General features: G+C 38.9%; 2 protein-coding genes across 2 annotated transcripts in view; both read left to right on the top strand.

The window, feature by feature from the left end:
- The window catches only part of dst (dystonin), a 141,598-nt gene that overhangs the window by 71,753 nt on the left and 52,306 nt on the right, over positions 1-17,539 (top strand). The window contains exons 36-41 of the mRNA XM_047351559.1: positions 5,887-6,033; positions 7,637-7,725; positions 7,814-7,922; positions 16,237-16,389; positions 16,478-16,711; positions 16,810-17,091. Of these exons, the coding sequence (XP_047207515.1) occupies positions 5,887-6,033; positions 7,637-7,725; positions 7,814-7,922; positions 16,237-16,389; positions 16,478-16,711; positions 16,810-17,091 (1,014 nt within the window). The remainder of the gene's footprint in view (positions 1-5,886; positions 6,034-7,636; positions 7,726-7,813; positions 7,923-16,236; positions 16,390-16,477; positions 16,712-16,809; positions 17,092-17,539) is intronic.
- LOC124859071 (desmoplakin-like) lies at positions 22-5,934 on the top strand. The gene is made up of 2 exons (XM_047351560.1): positions 22-3,556; positions 3,704-5,934. Exons 1-2 carry the CDS (start codon positions 665-667, stop codon positions 5,720-5,722), a joined length of 4,911 nt encoding a protein of 1,636 aa, XP_047207516.1. The 5' UTR covers positions 22-664; the 3' UTR covers positions 5,723-5,934.

The following is a 17,539-nucleotide window of genomic DNA, read 5'->3' as shown; positions in this document are numbered from 1 at the left end:
TCTGACACCACCGTTGTTTTCCATTCTGAATTGAGATGCATGATATTTTGGCTCCCAAGACCTGCTTTGCTGGTATTTTTACTTCTAATCCAACTCGACTCCTTGACTCACAGGCTCATGCTGGCAAAGGGAATTTGCTTCATTAAGCAAAGGAAGCAAAGGAAGTTCATAAGTGTGTAATATGTCTGCATGTTTGCCGGTGAAGGTGATGTGGGTAAAACAGCTTAAGCATTCTTGGACAGAAACACCTTTCTTGGTTTGTTCTTGCTTAGAAAGAAAACAAAATCTCTCCTGAAGTTTGTATAACAGTTTTAATATCATTTACATTTTATCAAACATAGAATGCTGTTTGAGCGATTCGTTTTTATAATTCTTATCTGCACTATTGTTTATTTCTTAACGTGAGATTCATTTCTATTCACTGAATATACTGAAATTAAAGGTTGCATTCTATAATATTCACAAATATGAACAAAATTAATGTTTTCTCATTCGAAACAAATGTTCTGAAATTTCAAACTCTTGGAGAGATTCTATAAGATTATCAATGCATATCTGAGGTAAGCATTTCTGTTTGAATGTGAATTTGTGGATGACTCGTTTTTTTGCATTGTAGAACAGAAGGGCTTTTGAAAGAGCAGAGGATGCAAAAAGGACAGAGAGCATGGAGGTCCAAAAAGCCAGAGGGGAAGTAGAGATTAGACAACTTAAGCAGCGGATCCAAGAGCAGGAAGTTTTGCTTACGGAAAGAGAAGCACAGGTGGAGAAGCTGGAAGTAGAACTAGAAACACAAAAGAAGACCATCAAGGATTTAAACGTTGAAAAGGCAAAGCTTGAGCATGATGTTAGTCAGTACCACACTAAATTAGACATAATGATTAAGGACAAAGCTGCAATTGAGCAGGAATTAAACCACACCAAACTTTTAATGGAGCAATCAGAAGCCACCTGGTCTCTGACTCAGAAGAAACCCGAGGATCTCTTAAAGAAAGAAAATGATGCACAGAGACCCAGCCTGCACAAAAATATAAATCCAGGAGAGGTACATGTAGCAACAGCGCAGGAGTTTCACATTGAAGTTCTGGCTAAAAGCAATGATCAGACTGTACAGCCTTTGGGTTTTGAGAGCCAGTCAGAAATAGGCACCCAACTTGAGGGGTCTGCAGTTAGAATCCATGATGTTTTGCAGCAGAAACTGGATGAACTATCTCAGGCCCAGAAAAAAGCAGAAATTGCGGAGGAAACAGCTCAAAGCTATAAAAAGCTTCTGGATGACAGCAACAATAGACTGAAGAAACTGCAGATGGACATGGAGAGTGAAAGGGTCCAGACAAGACAGAAATCAGAGGACTTCCATCAGGAAATGCTGAACATGAAAAAATCAATCTCTGAATTTCAGGAAGAAATCAGGTCCCTTCAGAGAGCAAAGTCCTCCTTGGAGCAAAACTCTTTTTTCCAAAACACTGAAGTAGAAGGCCTTAAAGAGCAGCTGAAGATCACCCAAATAGAGCTGCAGAAAAAATCCTCCATTGAGCAGGAGAACTCCTACAAGATTAATAACTTAGAGGAAGAGGTAGCTTCCAAGCAGGCAGCTATAGATCAGCTGAAAATAAAATGCAATGAGTTGATGAGGATGAACGTCTCCTGCGACAGTGATATTCGAGGTCTTCAGATCAAAACTGTGTCACTGGAAAAAGAAAAATTGTTCACTGAACAAAAGATAAAGTCTTTAAAAAGTGAGATAGAGAGCTGGAAACAGCAGCTTCAATCCTCGAAGGATGAAAACATTGCGGTGAAGAGAATTGAGCAGGCGCTGCAGATCAAATGCAAAAACCTTGAGTCAGAACTTCAGAAGAGCGAAATCGTTACATGTCAACTGCAGAGGAAGGTCGATGAACTGAAGCAGATAAATTTAGAAGTGGAGCAGAATTTGAAGAATGCGAAAGCCAAACTTGATCAGGTGATGATGGAGATCGAGAGCAAGGACCAGCAAATTAAAATTTTCAAGTCACAGGCAGAGAGTGCTAAATCACAGGTCCGAATTATCGAGGAGGAGCTTAGCAAGAAATCGCAGACCATCTATGAGCTTCAGATAAAACTGCAAGAATACAGTGAGGAAGCCAAGACCAACACTGAACTGCAGCAAAAAATTAAATCCCTTAATGGAAAAATTATAAATTATGAGAAAGAAATAACGAATCTTAAATCAGAGCTGAAATCTATGTTTGCTGAAAAAAATTCAGTGAATCAGAAAGTCCACATGCAGAAAGCTGAAATTAATGACTTGAATGAGATGCTAAAGAAAAAAAATGTGGAACTGCAAAAAGAATCTGATGAGAATCAGAAACATCTTAGTAAACTTAAAGCATTGGAAGATGAGTTTTTCAAGCACAAGCAAAGCTTTACTGGAATAAACAACAGCTCTGAGAAAGTTATGGAAAACCTAAAGCAAGAAATTTATGCACTTCAGCATGACAAGGCAACAGCGGAAAGGAAGGTAGAGAGCCTGAATGTTAAGCTTTCCGAGTTTAGCTCTGTTCTGCAAAAAACAAAAGATGAACTGGCTAAAGAGAACAAAGAAAGAAAATTAAAAGAATCCAAAATCATTTTGCTGGAGACTGAGGTTCAGAAACACAAGCTAAATATCAAAGAACCTGTGTCCAGTTCTGATAATTTGCGATCAAATCTACAACGTGAAAACACAATCTTGAAGAGGGAGAAATCTGAAGCATTCGAAAAAAACATCTCCTTGGGAACCGAACTCAGAATGCTAAAAGGCAAGTTGCAACGCACCCAAACGGATGCTGAGAAAAAGCAAAGAGAAAACTCTGCTCTTCAGCTGAGGTCCCAGCAGATGGAGGAACAACTGGAGAAATGTAAGAAGATGCTGGAAGAGCTAAAGGGTAAACTTGAACTCCAGAAAGAGGGCTATGAGAGGCAGTTGTCGCTTATGCAGGTGGAAATTGAGAAGAAAATGATTTTGCGGCAGTCTGAAATCGCAAAAGAAGGCCAGGTGTCACAAAGCGGAGAATTAGCAGAAAAGCTCAACAAGTATTTCAAGCAAGATGTAAAACTGATTAAACCTTTGCAGCACACCACAGAGGAATCAAAGCAGCAAATAGACAAAGAGCTTCAAATTAAAATGGAGAAAATGGACCAAGAAAGAACAAAGCTTGGGCAAGACTTGTGGAAAGCAAAGTCTGAAATTACTCAACTTGAGGAGGATAAACTGAAACTCACCTCTAAAATTAGTGCTCTGCAAAGCCTTTGCAATCAACAGTCAATTGACAGAACAAAGTTTGAACAAAGTCTGGTAGATGTTGAGCGCAAACTGAAATTGAAAGAAAATGAAGCAAGAGCCCTTCGAGAACAAATAGAGCTGTACATCAGAGAGGTAAAAAGTCTTCAGAAAACTCTGTCCACACTGGGAGGAGAGGTGACGGAAACCATTCGTCCAAATGTGGCAAATACCAAAGCTGATCTGTTGAAGGCAGATGTTCCCATGGAGAAGGGTGCAAAGAGCAGAATGGAAGATGAAACTCTCAATATAAAAGAGGTATAATGGAAGCTGCATTATTTTAATATATTTAGCATATTTAAATGAAACCTTGTATTGTGAAATTGCTTATTGGAGGGATTTTAGTTGTAAAAGTGAGCTTTTGTCTTTCATAACTTGAGCGTTCTTCTAATGTTGCATCTACAGATGGAGAAGATGAAGAGAGAAAACATTCTTGAAGAAATTAAGCAAGTCAAGGAAGTCGGCTCTTTTTATGAAACTCCCAGCATTCAACCAAAAGATCTGCAGCACATCACTCACAAGAGTAAAATTACATCGGGTCTTCCAAGCTCAATCAAAGTGCATGGATACATGGCTCTGTGTGGACTTACAGACCCAAGGCAGAATGAAACTAACACCAGTAAAACAAGAACATATCAAATCAGAGAAATTCATGAAACCGTAAACACACCTGGAAAGAGTTCAGGAAATTCTAGTGGAACACTGGGTGTGGCAACTTCCCAGAAGCACCAGGAGATAATTGGGAGGTCCGACATTCAACAGTGGATCAAACATAAGCTCCTGGATGAGGGGGTTTTACGAAGGTTGGAGATGGGCCTCCTTACCATTGAACAAGTTCAAGCATCGCTCATTCAGCAGTATGATAAACCTGCTACAGTAGCTGGAGTTTATGTAGAGTCGAGTAAGAAAAAGATATCTTTCCTAGAAGCTGCTGAAAAGGGCTTTCTCGCAAAGACATATGCTCTTGAGTTCCTCGAGGCTCAGGCTGCAACAGGCAGTCTTGTAGATCTAGCTACAGGAGCAACAGTCTCTGTTGCAGAGGCACTGGAGAGAGGCATCGTAGATCTAAGCATGAAAGAGAAACTGACGGAGGCAGAGAAAGCTGTTAGTGGCTACAACTTTAAGGGCAGAAAACTTTCTGTCTTTCAGGCAATGGAGGAGAGAATTCTAGATAGATATAAAGGCAAGAGGATACTTGAGGTCCTGGTTACTGCAGGAGGATTAATAAACCCAGAAACAGGCAAAAGAGTGCCGACTTTTCTTGCATTGAATGAGGGTCTATTGAACAAAGAGACTTTGCAGAGTCTGTATGATCCAGTGAGCAACCCAAAAGGTTTTCATAGCCCTGACACTGGACAGAAGGCATACTACAGTGAAATACTCAAGACTTGCTTATATGACATCAACGGCAGTGTGTTTCTTGTCCCGTTTGTGGAAAGACACCTAACAAACACATCCCCTATGAGTCCTCATAGAATGTCAGTCGTCAACAGCAGCTGTGGATTGGAAATGTCAGTGTATGAAGCCTTCAAGGGGAAACACATCAACAAGAAGACGTATCTGTTCCTGTCCCAGCAGGAAAGTAACTGGCAGGAAGACTCTCTGATTGACCCAAGTGGAAAACCATGTCACTTCATCACTGATGCCAGAAGTGGCCGACAGCTTTGCCTAGAATCGGCTTTAAGTCACAGATTTCTTGAAATGTCTGAGTTTGAAAGCTATCGCAATGGACTTCTAAGCATCTATGAGATTGCAGACATCATATTTTCAAGATGGGTTGTTGTGGAAGATGTTAACAGCACCATTGCTGGTCTCTGGGACATCACTCGGAAGAAGAGGCTCTCAGTCCTTCAGGGCCTCCAGCAGGGCTTTATCGACAGGGTGACAGCCTTACGACTGTTAGAGTCCCAGGCCTGCACCGGAGGAATTTGCGACCCTTCATCTGGGGAGAAACACACCCTCGCTGATGCTCTAAAAATAGGTCTTTTAGACGGGTCTCTAAAACAGCAGCTCCAGCGGTTCGAGGAGGCATTCAGTGGCATTACCCACCCTCAGACTAGGAAGGTTTTGTCAGTTTTGCAGGCTGTTCAGGAAAACCTTTTCCCAAAGGATGTGGGTTTCCGCTGCATTGAATTCCAGCTTTTGACTGGCGGAATGATTAATCCTGACACGAAGGACAGAGTCTGTCTTGAAGAAGTGATTCAAAGCAGTTTTGTCGACAAAGTTACAGCAACTCTACTCAAAGATGAGAAGTTCCAAACTCAAAGCCTCACCTGTCCCAAGACAAAGAGACGAATAACATTCAGAGAGGCACTGGAAAGAAGTGCGTTTGACTGCCACACTGGTTTTAGGTTACTGGAGGCTACAAAGGTTCATGCATTTGGAGCCAAAACAACATTCCATTATCTTTGTGCATTTAAGTAAACATCTGTAAATATATAAAGATGTGACTTTGCTATGTTTTCCATATTTTATTTCTGTGTTTGATGTAGCTGACTTTTTTTTGGCCAAATTATAGACAGATTATTTTCTTATCTTAAGCAGAAAAGTTAACAGTTCTGTTGAACGTTTGCCTGTTTTAATTGTAGAGGTCTATTGATGAGGAGAAGCGAGAACACGGTGATAAAGTTAGCAAACTGTTGCACTGGATGTCCGATGTGAAACGGACCGTGAGCAACGATGGGAGTGATCTGAAAGATAGTAATGCCAACACAGATGCTTCAAATAAACACCAGGTAACTCATGTGTATGCTAAGGTGTATCCTTGTTTATGTTGTCCCTGCGTGATTTACAATAAAAACCACAGACATAATTTTTTTGTGGTTGTAATGACCTCTCTTGGGTTAAGTCTTTTTGGATGATATGTGGGTTTATTTCAATGAACTTCAATTGACACAATAAAACAGATCCATAAGTGGCACAAGCACGTATATAACGAATATCTTCAGTCCCATTATTAATTTCAACCTTAATAGCATGATTCCGAGAGTTTTATTTGTGTTCAAAGTGTTCAAATGGCCCTAAAGCAACATTGTTTAACTCAGATTTAATGCCCAGTTTTTCAGATAACTATAAAGTGCTAAAAATATCAAATTACAACATGAAAATGACTGAAAAAAGCTAAAAATATAATATTTTTGGAAAATTGTTTAATTAAATCAGTGTAAGGAAAAACTAAAAATTCTATAAAAACAGATACAAGCAATAAAGAGGTAAAAACTTTAAAGAGTAAATAGTATAAATCACAAACATTTTTCCATGTTATTTATTTCAACCCTAACCCTAACCCTAAGAAATTGTTAGGGGATGCTAATAATTGTGACAAGTGATTTTCCTTAAAAAACAATTATTTCTAAAAAGGTTTTTGTTAATACTGTAAAGAAACATAATAAAAACTTTCTTTACACCTGTTCAGTTGCACAAAATTCAGAAAATCTATGTACACCATAAAATCAAATCATTCATTGTTTTGATTGATTAACATGTACATGGAGATGTTAGATGATTAGATTTCAATTTTTTGTGAGGGCACAAACTTTACAGTTGACCTTTAGTAATTACTGTGCAATACGGAGATCTTATTCTTATAATTTATCAAATAATTTAATTTGATTTGGTGTCTAAACACAGTGTTTATGAGATTCTATGTCTGTAAAGGAGTTCATAAATATTTTTGTACAATGCTTTAAGGCATAATATAACAAATCACAACTCAAAATCTAACAATGAATGAAATGTGCAAATCAGGTTTTTCATGGCTAGTGTTACTGATTTGCATTTTTCTTTAAGGTCTGGCCTGCCAATTCAGATATTACACAATTCTCTTACTTAAGGACTATAACACATGTAGAAAAAGTGTGCGGAAGGTTTTTTTGATAGAAATATTGGGTTTTAAAATTAAAAAATGAAGAAATTGCAAAATTATTCCTGCTTATAAATTAAAACATATGTCGCCAACCTGTATCTGATTATTCTTTTTTATTTGACTCAAAACACAAAGCGCACGCTGGTCGTTATTGCATTTGTATGTAAAAGATTTCTTTCTTCTGATGCATTTAACGGACAGAAAAAGAAATAGATTTTTCAGCATTTGGCCTGCGGATTAGCAATCAGAGTGGATTTAATGAAAATGATCAGGTTCTCTTCTGTGATTGGTGCATCTCCGTAAAATTGTAGCGCATTACATCAATATTTAAACAATTTCAATGAACGGTGTAATCACACTTTTGAAATATAATTCTTGCATATTCCAGTCTTCTATAATCTATCTACTCTGATTAATTACACAAATGCAGACTGCTTTGTATAACATGTAAACATTTGACCATTGATTTTCAGGTATCAGTTGAAGAAATGGTGTCCAAAAAGGAGCAAATTACTGAAGCACTCAGGGCCACACAAATGATGCTTAACAAACATGGTGACAAGTGAGTGTTAATACTCTGATATTGCATCCTCAATACTTTATTTTACTGTGGAAACTCAAAGCTTCGCGTTCTGTTTTGCGCTTCACAGGATGACAGAGGAGGACAGAATGAAGACCCAGGAGCAGCTGAATGCTCTCAGTCAGGCCTACAGTGAAATCTCTCAGCAGTGTTCAGATCAAATAACCTCTGCAGATGAGGTTGGGTTTTAGGCATTATGTTTGACTGCATCTGTTTCAGATATGTGCTATTATACGCTCCGGATGTTTAGATGCATGAACGAAGATGATCTGTTTTTCCTTATGATAGCTGAGGCAGTTTTCTCTTGCATTTCTTGTATGATATTTGTTTAGCTAAAGTTCTGAGTATTTGCGTATGCTGTAAACATGCTTCACTGTGCCAGCTTTGGTCTGAAAAATTGTCCATCATCCCTGTATTTGGGTCCTTGCAGGTTCAGTGTCAAAACAGACTTGACTTTTAACCTTACAGTGTGCAAACTGACTAACTACACTCTTTTTGCAAGATGTCGGACACCGCATTCCCAAACGCATGTTAGCTTTCAGTGTGCTGTGCGTCACTCTCTGGTTGTAACCCTGTTGCAGTCTTGCTCTTCACACAATATTTTAACCATGTTTGTGTGGTGGTAAGTATAGTTTTTGTCTTTCTGGTAAATAATCTAATGCATATTTATAAAGAATAGATACAGTTTCTTAAAGAAGTATTCCTACCCCTTGAGATTTGTCTCACTTTGTAACATAACTGCAATACTCAATGTTTATATTGGGATTTTATGTGATAGAAGAAAAGTACTGTAAGGCAGTGAATTGGAAGGAAAATAATACATGGTTTTGTTTTTTGCTCGCAAAAGGTTGTATGTGGGGCAAAACATGCATTACACATCACTCTGAACTCATGGTCCTCATAGTGAAACATTGTGATGGCAGCATCATGTTGTGGGGATGCTTTGCTTCAGGAAATGTAGTCACAGTTGATGAGAAGATAGATCGAGCTAAACACTGGGCAGTTCTTGGAATTAAACCTGTTAGAGGCTGAAAAGTATTAAAGGCCAGGCTGGAGACTCATCTTCACACTTGACAATGACCCAAATATACATCCAGCATTACAGTGTAATGTTTAAGATCAAAGCGTATTCAAGTGTTAGAATGATCCAGCCAAAGTCCACACCTAAACCAACTGATAAATTGTGGCAATATTTTAAAATTATTTTACACAGACACCATCCATCCAACTACCACTTTTGTTTCCTTCTTCTTCACATTTGTTATTTAATGTTGATTCATCACATGCCCAAAAAATATAATGAAGTTTGAGGTTGCAGTGAAACAAAATGTGAACAATTTAAAGGAAAATGAATACTTTTGCAAGGCACTGCATTTGGAAGTCACAGCTACTTGAGTAACTTGCTATGATTCTGTTTTTCTGCAGGATTTAAATGCCTCCATTGGGACTTGGACTGGAACCACAGGAAAACTCTTTGATCAACTGGGGTCCATCGTTCTCCCAGACACGCTTACAGGCCAAAGCCTCTGTTCTTCTCAGGCTCTTGTCCATCCGAACTGGGATGATAGTGTCCAACAAAATCTCCTCCACACCCACACATCAACACTAAACCACTTCTCCAAATATGAATCAAGCAAGTGCATACAAAGTTCTCACATCTCCTCTGTGTCACTGTCTGATATAGCATCAGCTAGGGGGGCCTCTACCGGTCAGGATCTGGTTATGAAGATAATACAGATAAAACAGATCAGTGAGGGATTGGATGCATCCTACACAGGGGACTCGCTGACTGTAGAGAGGGCGTTTCAGTGTGGGTCAATACCTGCTTCTGTTTATGTAAAGATTCTGCAAAGGCAGGACATTATGAGAACTGCTGGTGGTTTGTCTCTCTGTGAGCCTGAAGAAGAGTGTAAACCTAGTGAGGTTAATGGCCTCATTTTAAGGTGCCTTAGTAAATATGAGTCGCTTGACTCAGGGAGGAAAATTAACCCTCTGAGATCTGAGTGTGAAGGTGGGACCTTGTTAGTGTGCGATGATTGTTCTGGGGATCTCCACAACAATAACAAGCTTAGGGTGGATGTAGCAGTTCAGTGTGATTTAATGAGTTCCAGCAGCACCTTGATTGTGTTGGGACATCAGCAGCAGTTTATGGGACTCGTGCTGCCTCTTTCTGAGGAAACCGTGTCCAACTCACTCCAGTGCAACCACCAAATCACCACCAGTGAGTTCACCAGCGAACTCTTCTGTAATCGAGGAAAAATAGCCGCTTTTTACATTCCTGAGAGCTCAGAGGTAATAGATATCAACTCTGCTGTTAAAAATGGTCTGATTGACAGCTGGACAGCAGACATTGTGAGATCTGTTGAATTTCCTGACGCAATACCCGACGTTGATCACCTCCATGAAATGTTTTCATCGTGGCTCATATATAAAAAGCTTTCAGTTGATGGATGGCATCATTCTGTGGCTGTTCCAGATCTGACCTCTCCCTCTCCATCCGAGGCAGAGCAGTTGTTCATCTCTTACTTGATGATAAACAGTTACGTTGACCCCAGATTAGCTCAGAGGGTTTTGATTCTTGACCGTCAGTCTCAAACATTTTTTCAAAATTTTCCTCACTTTGCCTTTAACTCCAGTTTTGACACAGAACAGGCAGATGTAGAGCTATTGCTTGTAAATGAGGAAATAGAGGAGGTAATGGAGGATGCACAGGATCCTTTTAATCCCTGTGATTTTACCTCTAAAATAAATGGCTCAATTACCCCTGAAGAAAACTCTGCAAGTGAACCTGAGCTGAATAACCTAGCCTGTCTGGACAATATAGCACAGGGTTCTGAAGAAACAACTGTCACATATGTCCAAGCTATGAAACAAGATTATATATATGAACTCCGCCAGGTTTATGGCATGGAACCTGATGCAAAGGTAGAAGCTGTTCATTTCAATCTAGATGAAACTGAAGCAAGAAACAGTTTAGAGTATGACACCAAAGAGGCTGACAGTGACAGTCTTGATGACCCAGAAATTCTGGAGACACCAGTGCCTCCCTTTGTATGCTCAGTAAAGAGCAGAAATGCTGATTCACCATTTGATTATGAGTCTGCAAGTACATTTCATCATGAGAAGCTGCCAAACTGCAATTCTGAGTTTCTGTGCAGAGAATCAACAAGTGTTGATCTTAACCAATCTTACTTTTTATGCTTTTCTGAAACTATTAGAGGTGAGAAGAAGTTTAACTGTCCTCTTCAGGTTGATAAAGACCAAATGGAGGAAGAGGGTAATTTAACTGTCCTCTTGGGGTCTCTAAAAAATCTAGCGGCTGTACAGACAGTACCAGAGTTAAACAACATGCTGTCAGATGAAAACATCTGTGCATTAGGACTCAGTGAAGACACATTGTTGGATCTAAAACAGACAGACATGTATCAAACAGTAGAGGAGAGCTCTTTGAAGTCTGATTGCAATATTAGTTTCAGTAATGCATTGGAATTTGGATTAGGTGAAACTAAACCGGTTGACTTAGAGATCAAAACCTGCTCTTATTCCAGAGAAAACCTTAATTCTGACACCATTGAAGGTCACACTGTGAGTTCGATTCAGATGTACGGAGCTGAAAACATGCAGCTGCCGATGAAGAGAGGAGTGGCTGTCATGGTACTTGATTTACCAAATGAGGAAGACAACAAAGACACAGAGAAAGCTGTTAAAGAAGGAAATGTAGGAGCAATAAGTAATCATACACACTGTGGTCACGAGGCTGAGATGATCTCATCCTCATCTTTGATTCATGTGTCTGCAGACTTTGTTTCTCATACAGACAAACTGCCTTTGATGGCTAAAGATTGTGACTCACAGGTTTCATTCAACAGGCAGCTGACAGGTGCAACCGATGTCCACAGTATTATCAAAGAGAACACCGCTCCTATAAAGGAGACGGGTTTGTCTGGTCTAAGGGACATCAGTGTTGACTCAGAAAACCAGCCTCAGCATGCATGTGTTGCATTTTGCTCTGCAGAATCTAAGAGGCAGCCCATAGATGAGCTTTTCAGTGCAGGATATGATTCCCGAAAGGGATCTCATGCTTGTAGTGAGAGTGAATTAGGGACATCTGGATCACTTCACAATGATTTATCTTTAGAAACAGAAAGAGACACAAACAATGTATGCTCAGATTTAAACAGTGAGCCACCTCAGAGTTTACATCACTTGTCATCCTGGAATTTAGTTGAAAGTGCATTTATTTCTACTTCAAAGGATGGTGGTATCAGTGAAATAAAGCATGCTGAAGATAGCAGCAGATATGTATCACCTCAGCCAGCTGTGCTTCATTTAAGAGATTATTTCAATGCTGAATCTCAGCCTCTTTGCAGTCAAATGTATTTTCTTTATGACAGACCTGCACAACAATCAAGCAGCTCCTCTCAATTAACTGTTTTATTCAGTGACATAACTACAAGTAATACTCCCAGTCAAGGGTGTGATGTGGAAGAGCCATCAATGACTAATAAAAATGTGCTAGAGCCAAACAGTTGTGGTGAAAATCAGATGAATGTTGAAATATACAAGGAGAGGCTTTGCCTAGAGAAGCAACATGATGACACTTTCATGGTCACCAATGATGCTGAGGAGTTTTCATTATCAAAGCAGGAAAAAAATAATGTAAATGTGTGCTGCTTAAACGAATCATGTGAAATATCAAATATTCATTTGAGACAACCTGAAATTGAAGAATTGGGATCTGGTACTCAATCAGAGAAAGCTGCTGATCTGTCTAACAGCATTGGGTCCTCTGTTTGCTGCTCAAGTCAGTCATATAAAGCTGTAAAGGTTTTAGTAGATGAGCTGGAGGAAATCGAACAAACTGAAGACAATCTTCAACCTACAGAAAAAAACAGTTTTCAGGGACTCTGTGAGCACACTACCCCAGATGTTCTCATGGATATGCTGAATGAAAACACCCTGTCACCAAACAGCAGCGACATTAGAGGTTCGGAACTGACATGTGAGGAGGATGAGGCCTGTAAAATAAAAAAACAGGATGATCCTTTGAATATTCAACTGCAGCTCCTGCAGCTTTTTGAGACCGTCTCTTTGAGCCAAGACTTTTCAATGCTTCAAGAAATGGTGGAAAGCCTGAGCAGTGCTCTGGGGGGCGACACTCAGGAGGACCAGCTATGCATGCTGGAGAGCATCAAAGAAGAGAGCTCAGAGGGAGAAGATGAGGAGCTGGCAAGGGAAGCTTCAGGCATCTGTGAGGTTGCTGAAAGTGTTCACCAACCATCCACTCGGTTCGACAGCTTGGATGCCTACAAAGCTGAAGAGGTCAAAACTGAGGTACAGTCTTCTTGTTGAGCTGTTTTTTAACATTTTAATCTTCCACATATTGTATTGAGATTTTATGCAAAACACCAACACAAAGCACTGCATATCTGGAAGGAAATGATACATGGATTTTAAAGTTTCTGTTACAGCTACAAGTCATTTGGGTTAAGTCTACTTGATTTGAACATCTAGAGACAGAATTTGCTTGCCTATTCTTTGCAATATAACTCAAACTTATTTAAATTGAATGGGTAGTGTTTATGAGAAGCAATGTCCAAGTTTATCATCAATCTCCTCATCATCTCGTACCTGCTACCCTGTTGCTGCTGATAAACGCATCCCCACAGCATGATGCTGCCACTAGTGTGTATCAGAGTAAAGGCTGGTGAATCCCCCTCACAATTTTAGATGATGATTTGTACAAAAAATTGTAAACCATGTATTTTCTGACACCAACTTCACAGTTATGCCCTACTTGGTTTGCCTATCACATAAAATCTGTTCATTACCTCCTCTATTTCCTCATTTACGAGCAATCCTATACATTAAAAATTTCTTTTGTAATGTGACAAAATCTGAAAAAGATCAATGCTTATGAAAAATCTTGCTCTTGCATTATTTTCCACAGTTATTCTCCATCCAGGATTACTTGGAGTGTGTTGGCAGACTTCAAGATCATGCAGATGTTTTGGAAGATGTAAAAAAAGACCTTTTGATGCAAGCATCCACACTCAATAACATGGAAGAACTGCAGATCCAGTTAGAGGAATGTCAGGTCAGGCATGAAAACACTACCTTTTTTCTTCAAATGACCAAACATTATTATTGTTCTCAATCTTCATAGCTTTTTATTTAATATCTTAATCTTATTTATTGGTTTGTTGAGCGAAAGTGTCTTTTTTTCAGTCTTTAGAGGCTGAGGTTTCCAGACTGGGCAGTGTCCTACTAGGGGATTTTGAGAGAGCTAAACAGCTACTAAAGTCTGCTGATGATGACCAAATTCCCAAACAAATTAATGAAGATTTACACTCCACATACCTGCAGTTGGAGTCAAATTTCACTGCTGTCTCCCAAATGTGTGCAGAAAGAAGTAGTTCTCTATTTCAAGTCATGAAAGCAGAAAAGGTCTGTGTTAAGATAGTAAATAAAATGAAAAACAAAACTAAGCAACATCTAAACAAGCGTCTAACTACTTTAATTCTATATTTCAGTCACAATTGGAGTCAACATACCAGAAACATCTCAGTGATCTTCACAAACTAACAAGCATCATTCTCAACAACTTTGAGATGTTGGATATGGATTTGACCGCATGTGATGAGGACAAACTGAAACATTTAAGCCAACTGAACATGGTATCTTTGTAATCTTATAAGAATGTTGCAGCAATACATTACCCAAAATGTAATAAATTATCCTGTTCTGTTTTTTTTTAACTCATTTCTAGGACACAGGGAATCTTCTTTCAAAAGAGACCAAGCTCAAATTGGAAGATGTTACATTTGACATCCAGTGCTTCATTTCCGAGCACGCTCAGTTACTGAGCCCGGCCCAGAGCAGTTACCTCCTGAAGTTCCTCACCAGCGCGCAGCGAGCATATAGGGAGCAGACAGAAAAGCTTGCAACACAGAGGAGTGCCTTAGATGCCCTGCTGGACGCTAAACAGAAAGAAAAGCAGGAAGAGGTCTGCCTTAGGAACTAACTGTCAGAAAAAAAAGAACAGTAAAACATTTAACACACACAGATTGCAGTGATTTCCAAACCATTAACAATTTCATTTTAAATAAATCGTAATTGTTGAGCGTATATCATCCATTATGGTAAAGGATAGGTTTGACTCTTTCAGAAGTAATAATAGAGAGTGATTATACAATTGGTAAAAAGTGAAAATTCTGAAAAAATCAAAATTTTCTAGTTTAATATTATATGTACATATTATAACGTATTGATATTTATAATGACGTTTAATGTTAATATTCATAATAAATTGTAGCATATTGAATTCTTCTCCTATGGCAGCGTTTATTAGACCCTCAAAGCAAAAACGAAAATCTTATAGTAAAACTATTAAGGCAAGTCACTACATTCTGCTTCTTTTTTGTTCTTTTGGTTTTAAGGGTGTGCATGCATCTGTGTGTGTTTATTGCCACTGATTGCTTGGAAAAACGTATTTGTTTTTCACTTTTACCCTAGGGACATATTTGTAACTCTAGGTAGATTTGTTTAACCGAAAACATTCAGAAGGCATCCACCTGGAAATTTTTTTCAAAAACCAAACAGAGCAGAGACAAAGAGAGACATAAAACCTAAGTGCCCTCAAAAAAAAATTTGTAGAACACAACTTTGACCTAAGACACAGGCTAAAAGTTAAAAACAGTCCTTTAAACTGGCTGAAAACAAATGCTTGAATTCACAGACGTAACATTTTTGCTGCCAGTCGCATTTGCCCTCATTCAACAATACTTCAGTCCAGTGTAATTTCACTCGACTTTTGGAAAACCAAATATATGTTTTACTCTTAGCTTAATGAATGAAAGAATGAGAAGTTGTTCCTTTCAAAAAAGAAGAAAACAAAGGCCTACCTCCACTGTACTTAGGTTGTTGTGTACATTGAAATTTATTGTTGAACCTTCAGTGTAAATTATAATACGTGCATTTGGATTTGATTGTCTATGTATGTTTATTTATATTCATTTAAGTATTGTTCGTACATTTACCAGTTTTTATCACAGAGTTTTGAGCTGATCAATCCCTGTATATTCTGAAAAATACCATGATCTTTGCATGCTTTGGTGCTCCATCACTGCCTCTGACTAACCTCTGTGCTGCTTGTATTCCACAGGTCTCAAGACCCCAGTTGACTAAATGCATCATTGGAACATTTTTACATACACCAAGCCACAGACATACACACACACACATAAATAAATGTCTACCTGACCTTACTACCATCACAGGAGACAAAGTGGAAAATCTGAAACAGCATGTTTACAGCATACTGCATTTAGGTTATACTTTGCATGTTAAGCCTGGGTGCCTCAAAAGGTTTCCTCTCCTTGTTGTATAGTTTGTTTGAAGTGAATGTTCTAATCTCCCTGAATATAAAATTTACCTCTTGCTTTCAGTGGTAATATCACCTAACTTACATGTTTTTCTTTTTCTTTCTGTCAGTCATTATTGGAAAAGCACAAGGAGTTCACAGAAAAGCTAGAGGAAGTGTGTGATAATCTCACTCTGACTGAAAACCAACTGATTGGTCATCAGCAGCAGGCTGATAATGCTGAGAGCGTCACTGACCTTCAACAGTACCAGCATGAGCACCAGGTTTGATGATGTTTCGTTTGCTTCACATCAATAATGAAATAACTAAAATCACACATCTGTCATTAAGAAAACAATTGTTTTGATCAAGGCTCTGCAGAAAGATGTATTGACGAATGCCAGCGCTTTAAATGAAGTGATCATCAGCACTAAGAAGTTTGTGGAGGAGAACCGCAGCAAACTGACACCATCTAAGATTGCAACAATTGAGAAAAAGCTTGAGGAGGCCAAAAGCAAAGCTGAGCTCATGAACGAGCGAGCGGAGGAGTCCAGGAAGGATTTGGAGAAAGTTGTAACAACAGCCATGAAACAGGAAAGCGAAAAGGTTCATGTTCCTTTCCCATCTGCTGTCTGTAATAAAAGAAAAATCTGAATATATAGCACAGGAAATCAACAATGCTAATGTGTGGTCTGTCCGTGTAGGCAGCAGCCGTTGAACGGCTGGAAGAGAGTAAAAGCAAAATTGAAGGTCTTCTGGACTGGATATCCAACATAGGGAATGAAAACATGAGCAGTCTGGATCAGACGGACCATATAAGTAAAGAGAATGGGAACCTGCCAGAGGAGACCTCAGCCAAAGGACTGATAGAGGATGATGATGCCAATGGAAATGCTCTACAGACCTCTGAAAATGATTTTGGCAGTGACACCAAAAAGGAGAACACTGCCTTCCTGGACCTTGATAAACAGTATGACCGGGTCAAGGTAGAGTTGGTTTATTCTAAAAACCTCATGTTGTATACACTTGAGACTGTTTTAGTTTAAATATTAAGCATATGGCCAAGTCTTTATCTCACTTTTATGTGAGGGAAAGCTTACAAGAAGTAATGAAATACAGAAATAGATGAGATCATTGTTCTGAAGAGTCATAAAATGGTTAGATTACATTTTTAAAACTGTTCATGCTAACTGTCAACTAAATGGACCAAGCTTGGAAAGACTATGAAAGACTTAGTGTCTTGCAAATTTTATTAGGATTAAAATTTTTTTACTCACAAATCTAAAACTGTGGCATACATTTCTATTCAGCCCTGTTTACTCCAATACCCCTAAATAAAATCTAAGCCATTATTGGCCTAAATGCAAAATGCTACGTGTGTTAGAAAACTAGCACTGCACGTGACCCTGAATACACCATCCACATGGTGAGACA

This window comes from Girardinichthys multiradiatus, chromosome 22 (genome assembly GCF_021462225.1).
Source record: "Girardinichthys multiradiatus isolate DD_20200921_A chromosome 22, DD_fGirMul_XY1, whole genome shotgun sequence".
Lineage (NCBI taxonomy): Eukaryota > Metazoa > Chordata > Actinopteri > Cyprinodontiformes > Goodeidae > Girardinichthys > Girardinichthys multiradiatus.
Note: the sequence above shows the minus strand (reverse complement) of the source record. Positions and strands in the feature narration are given on the sequence as shown.

Excerpts from the sequence above, each read along its gene's own strand:
- LOC124859071 (XM_047351560.1), top strand. The coding sequence starts at position 665 with ATGGAGGTCCAAAAAGCCAGAGGGGAAGTAGAGATTAGACAACTTAAG. Across the intron at positions 3,557-3,703 it reads AAACTCTCAATATAAAAGAG|ATGGAGAAGATGAAGAGAGA; the intron begins GTATAATGGAAG and ends TTGCATCTACAG.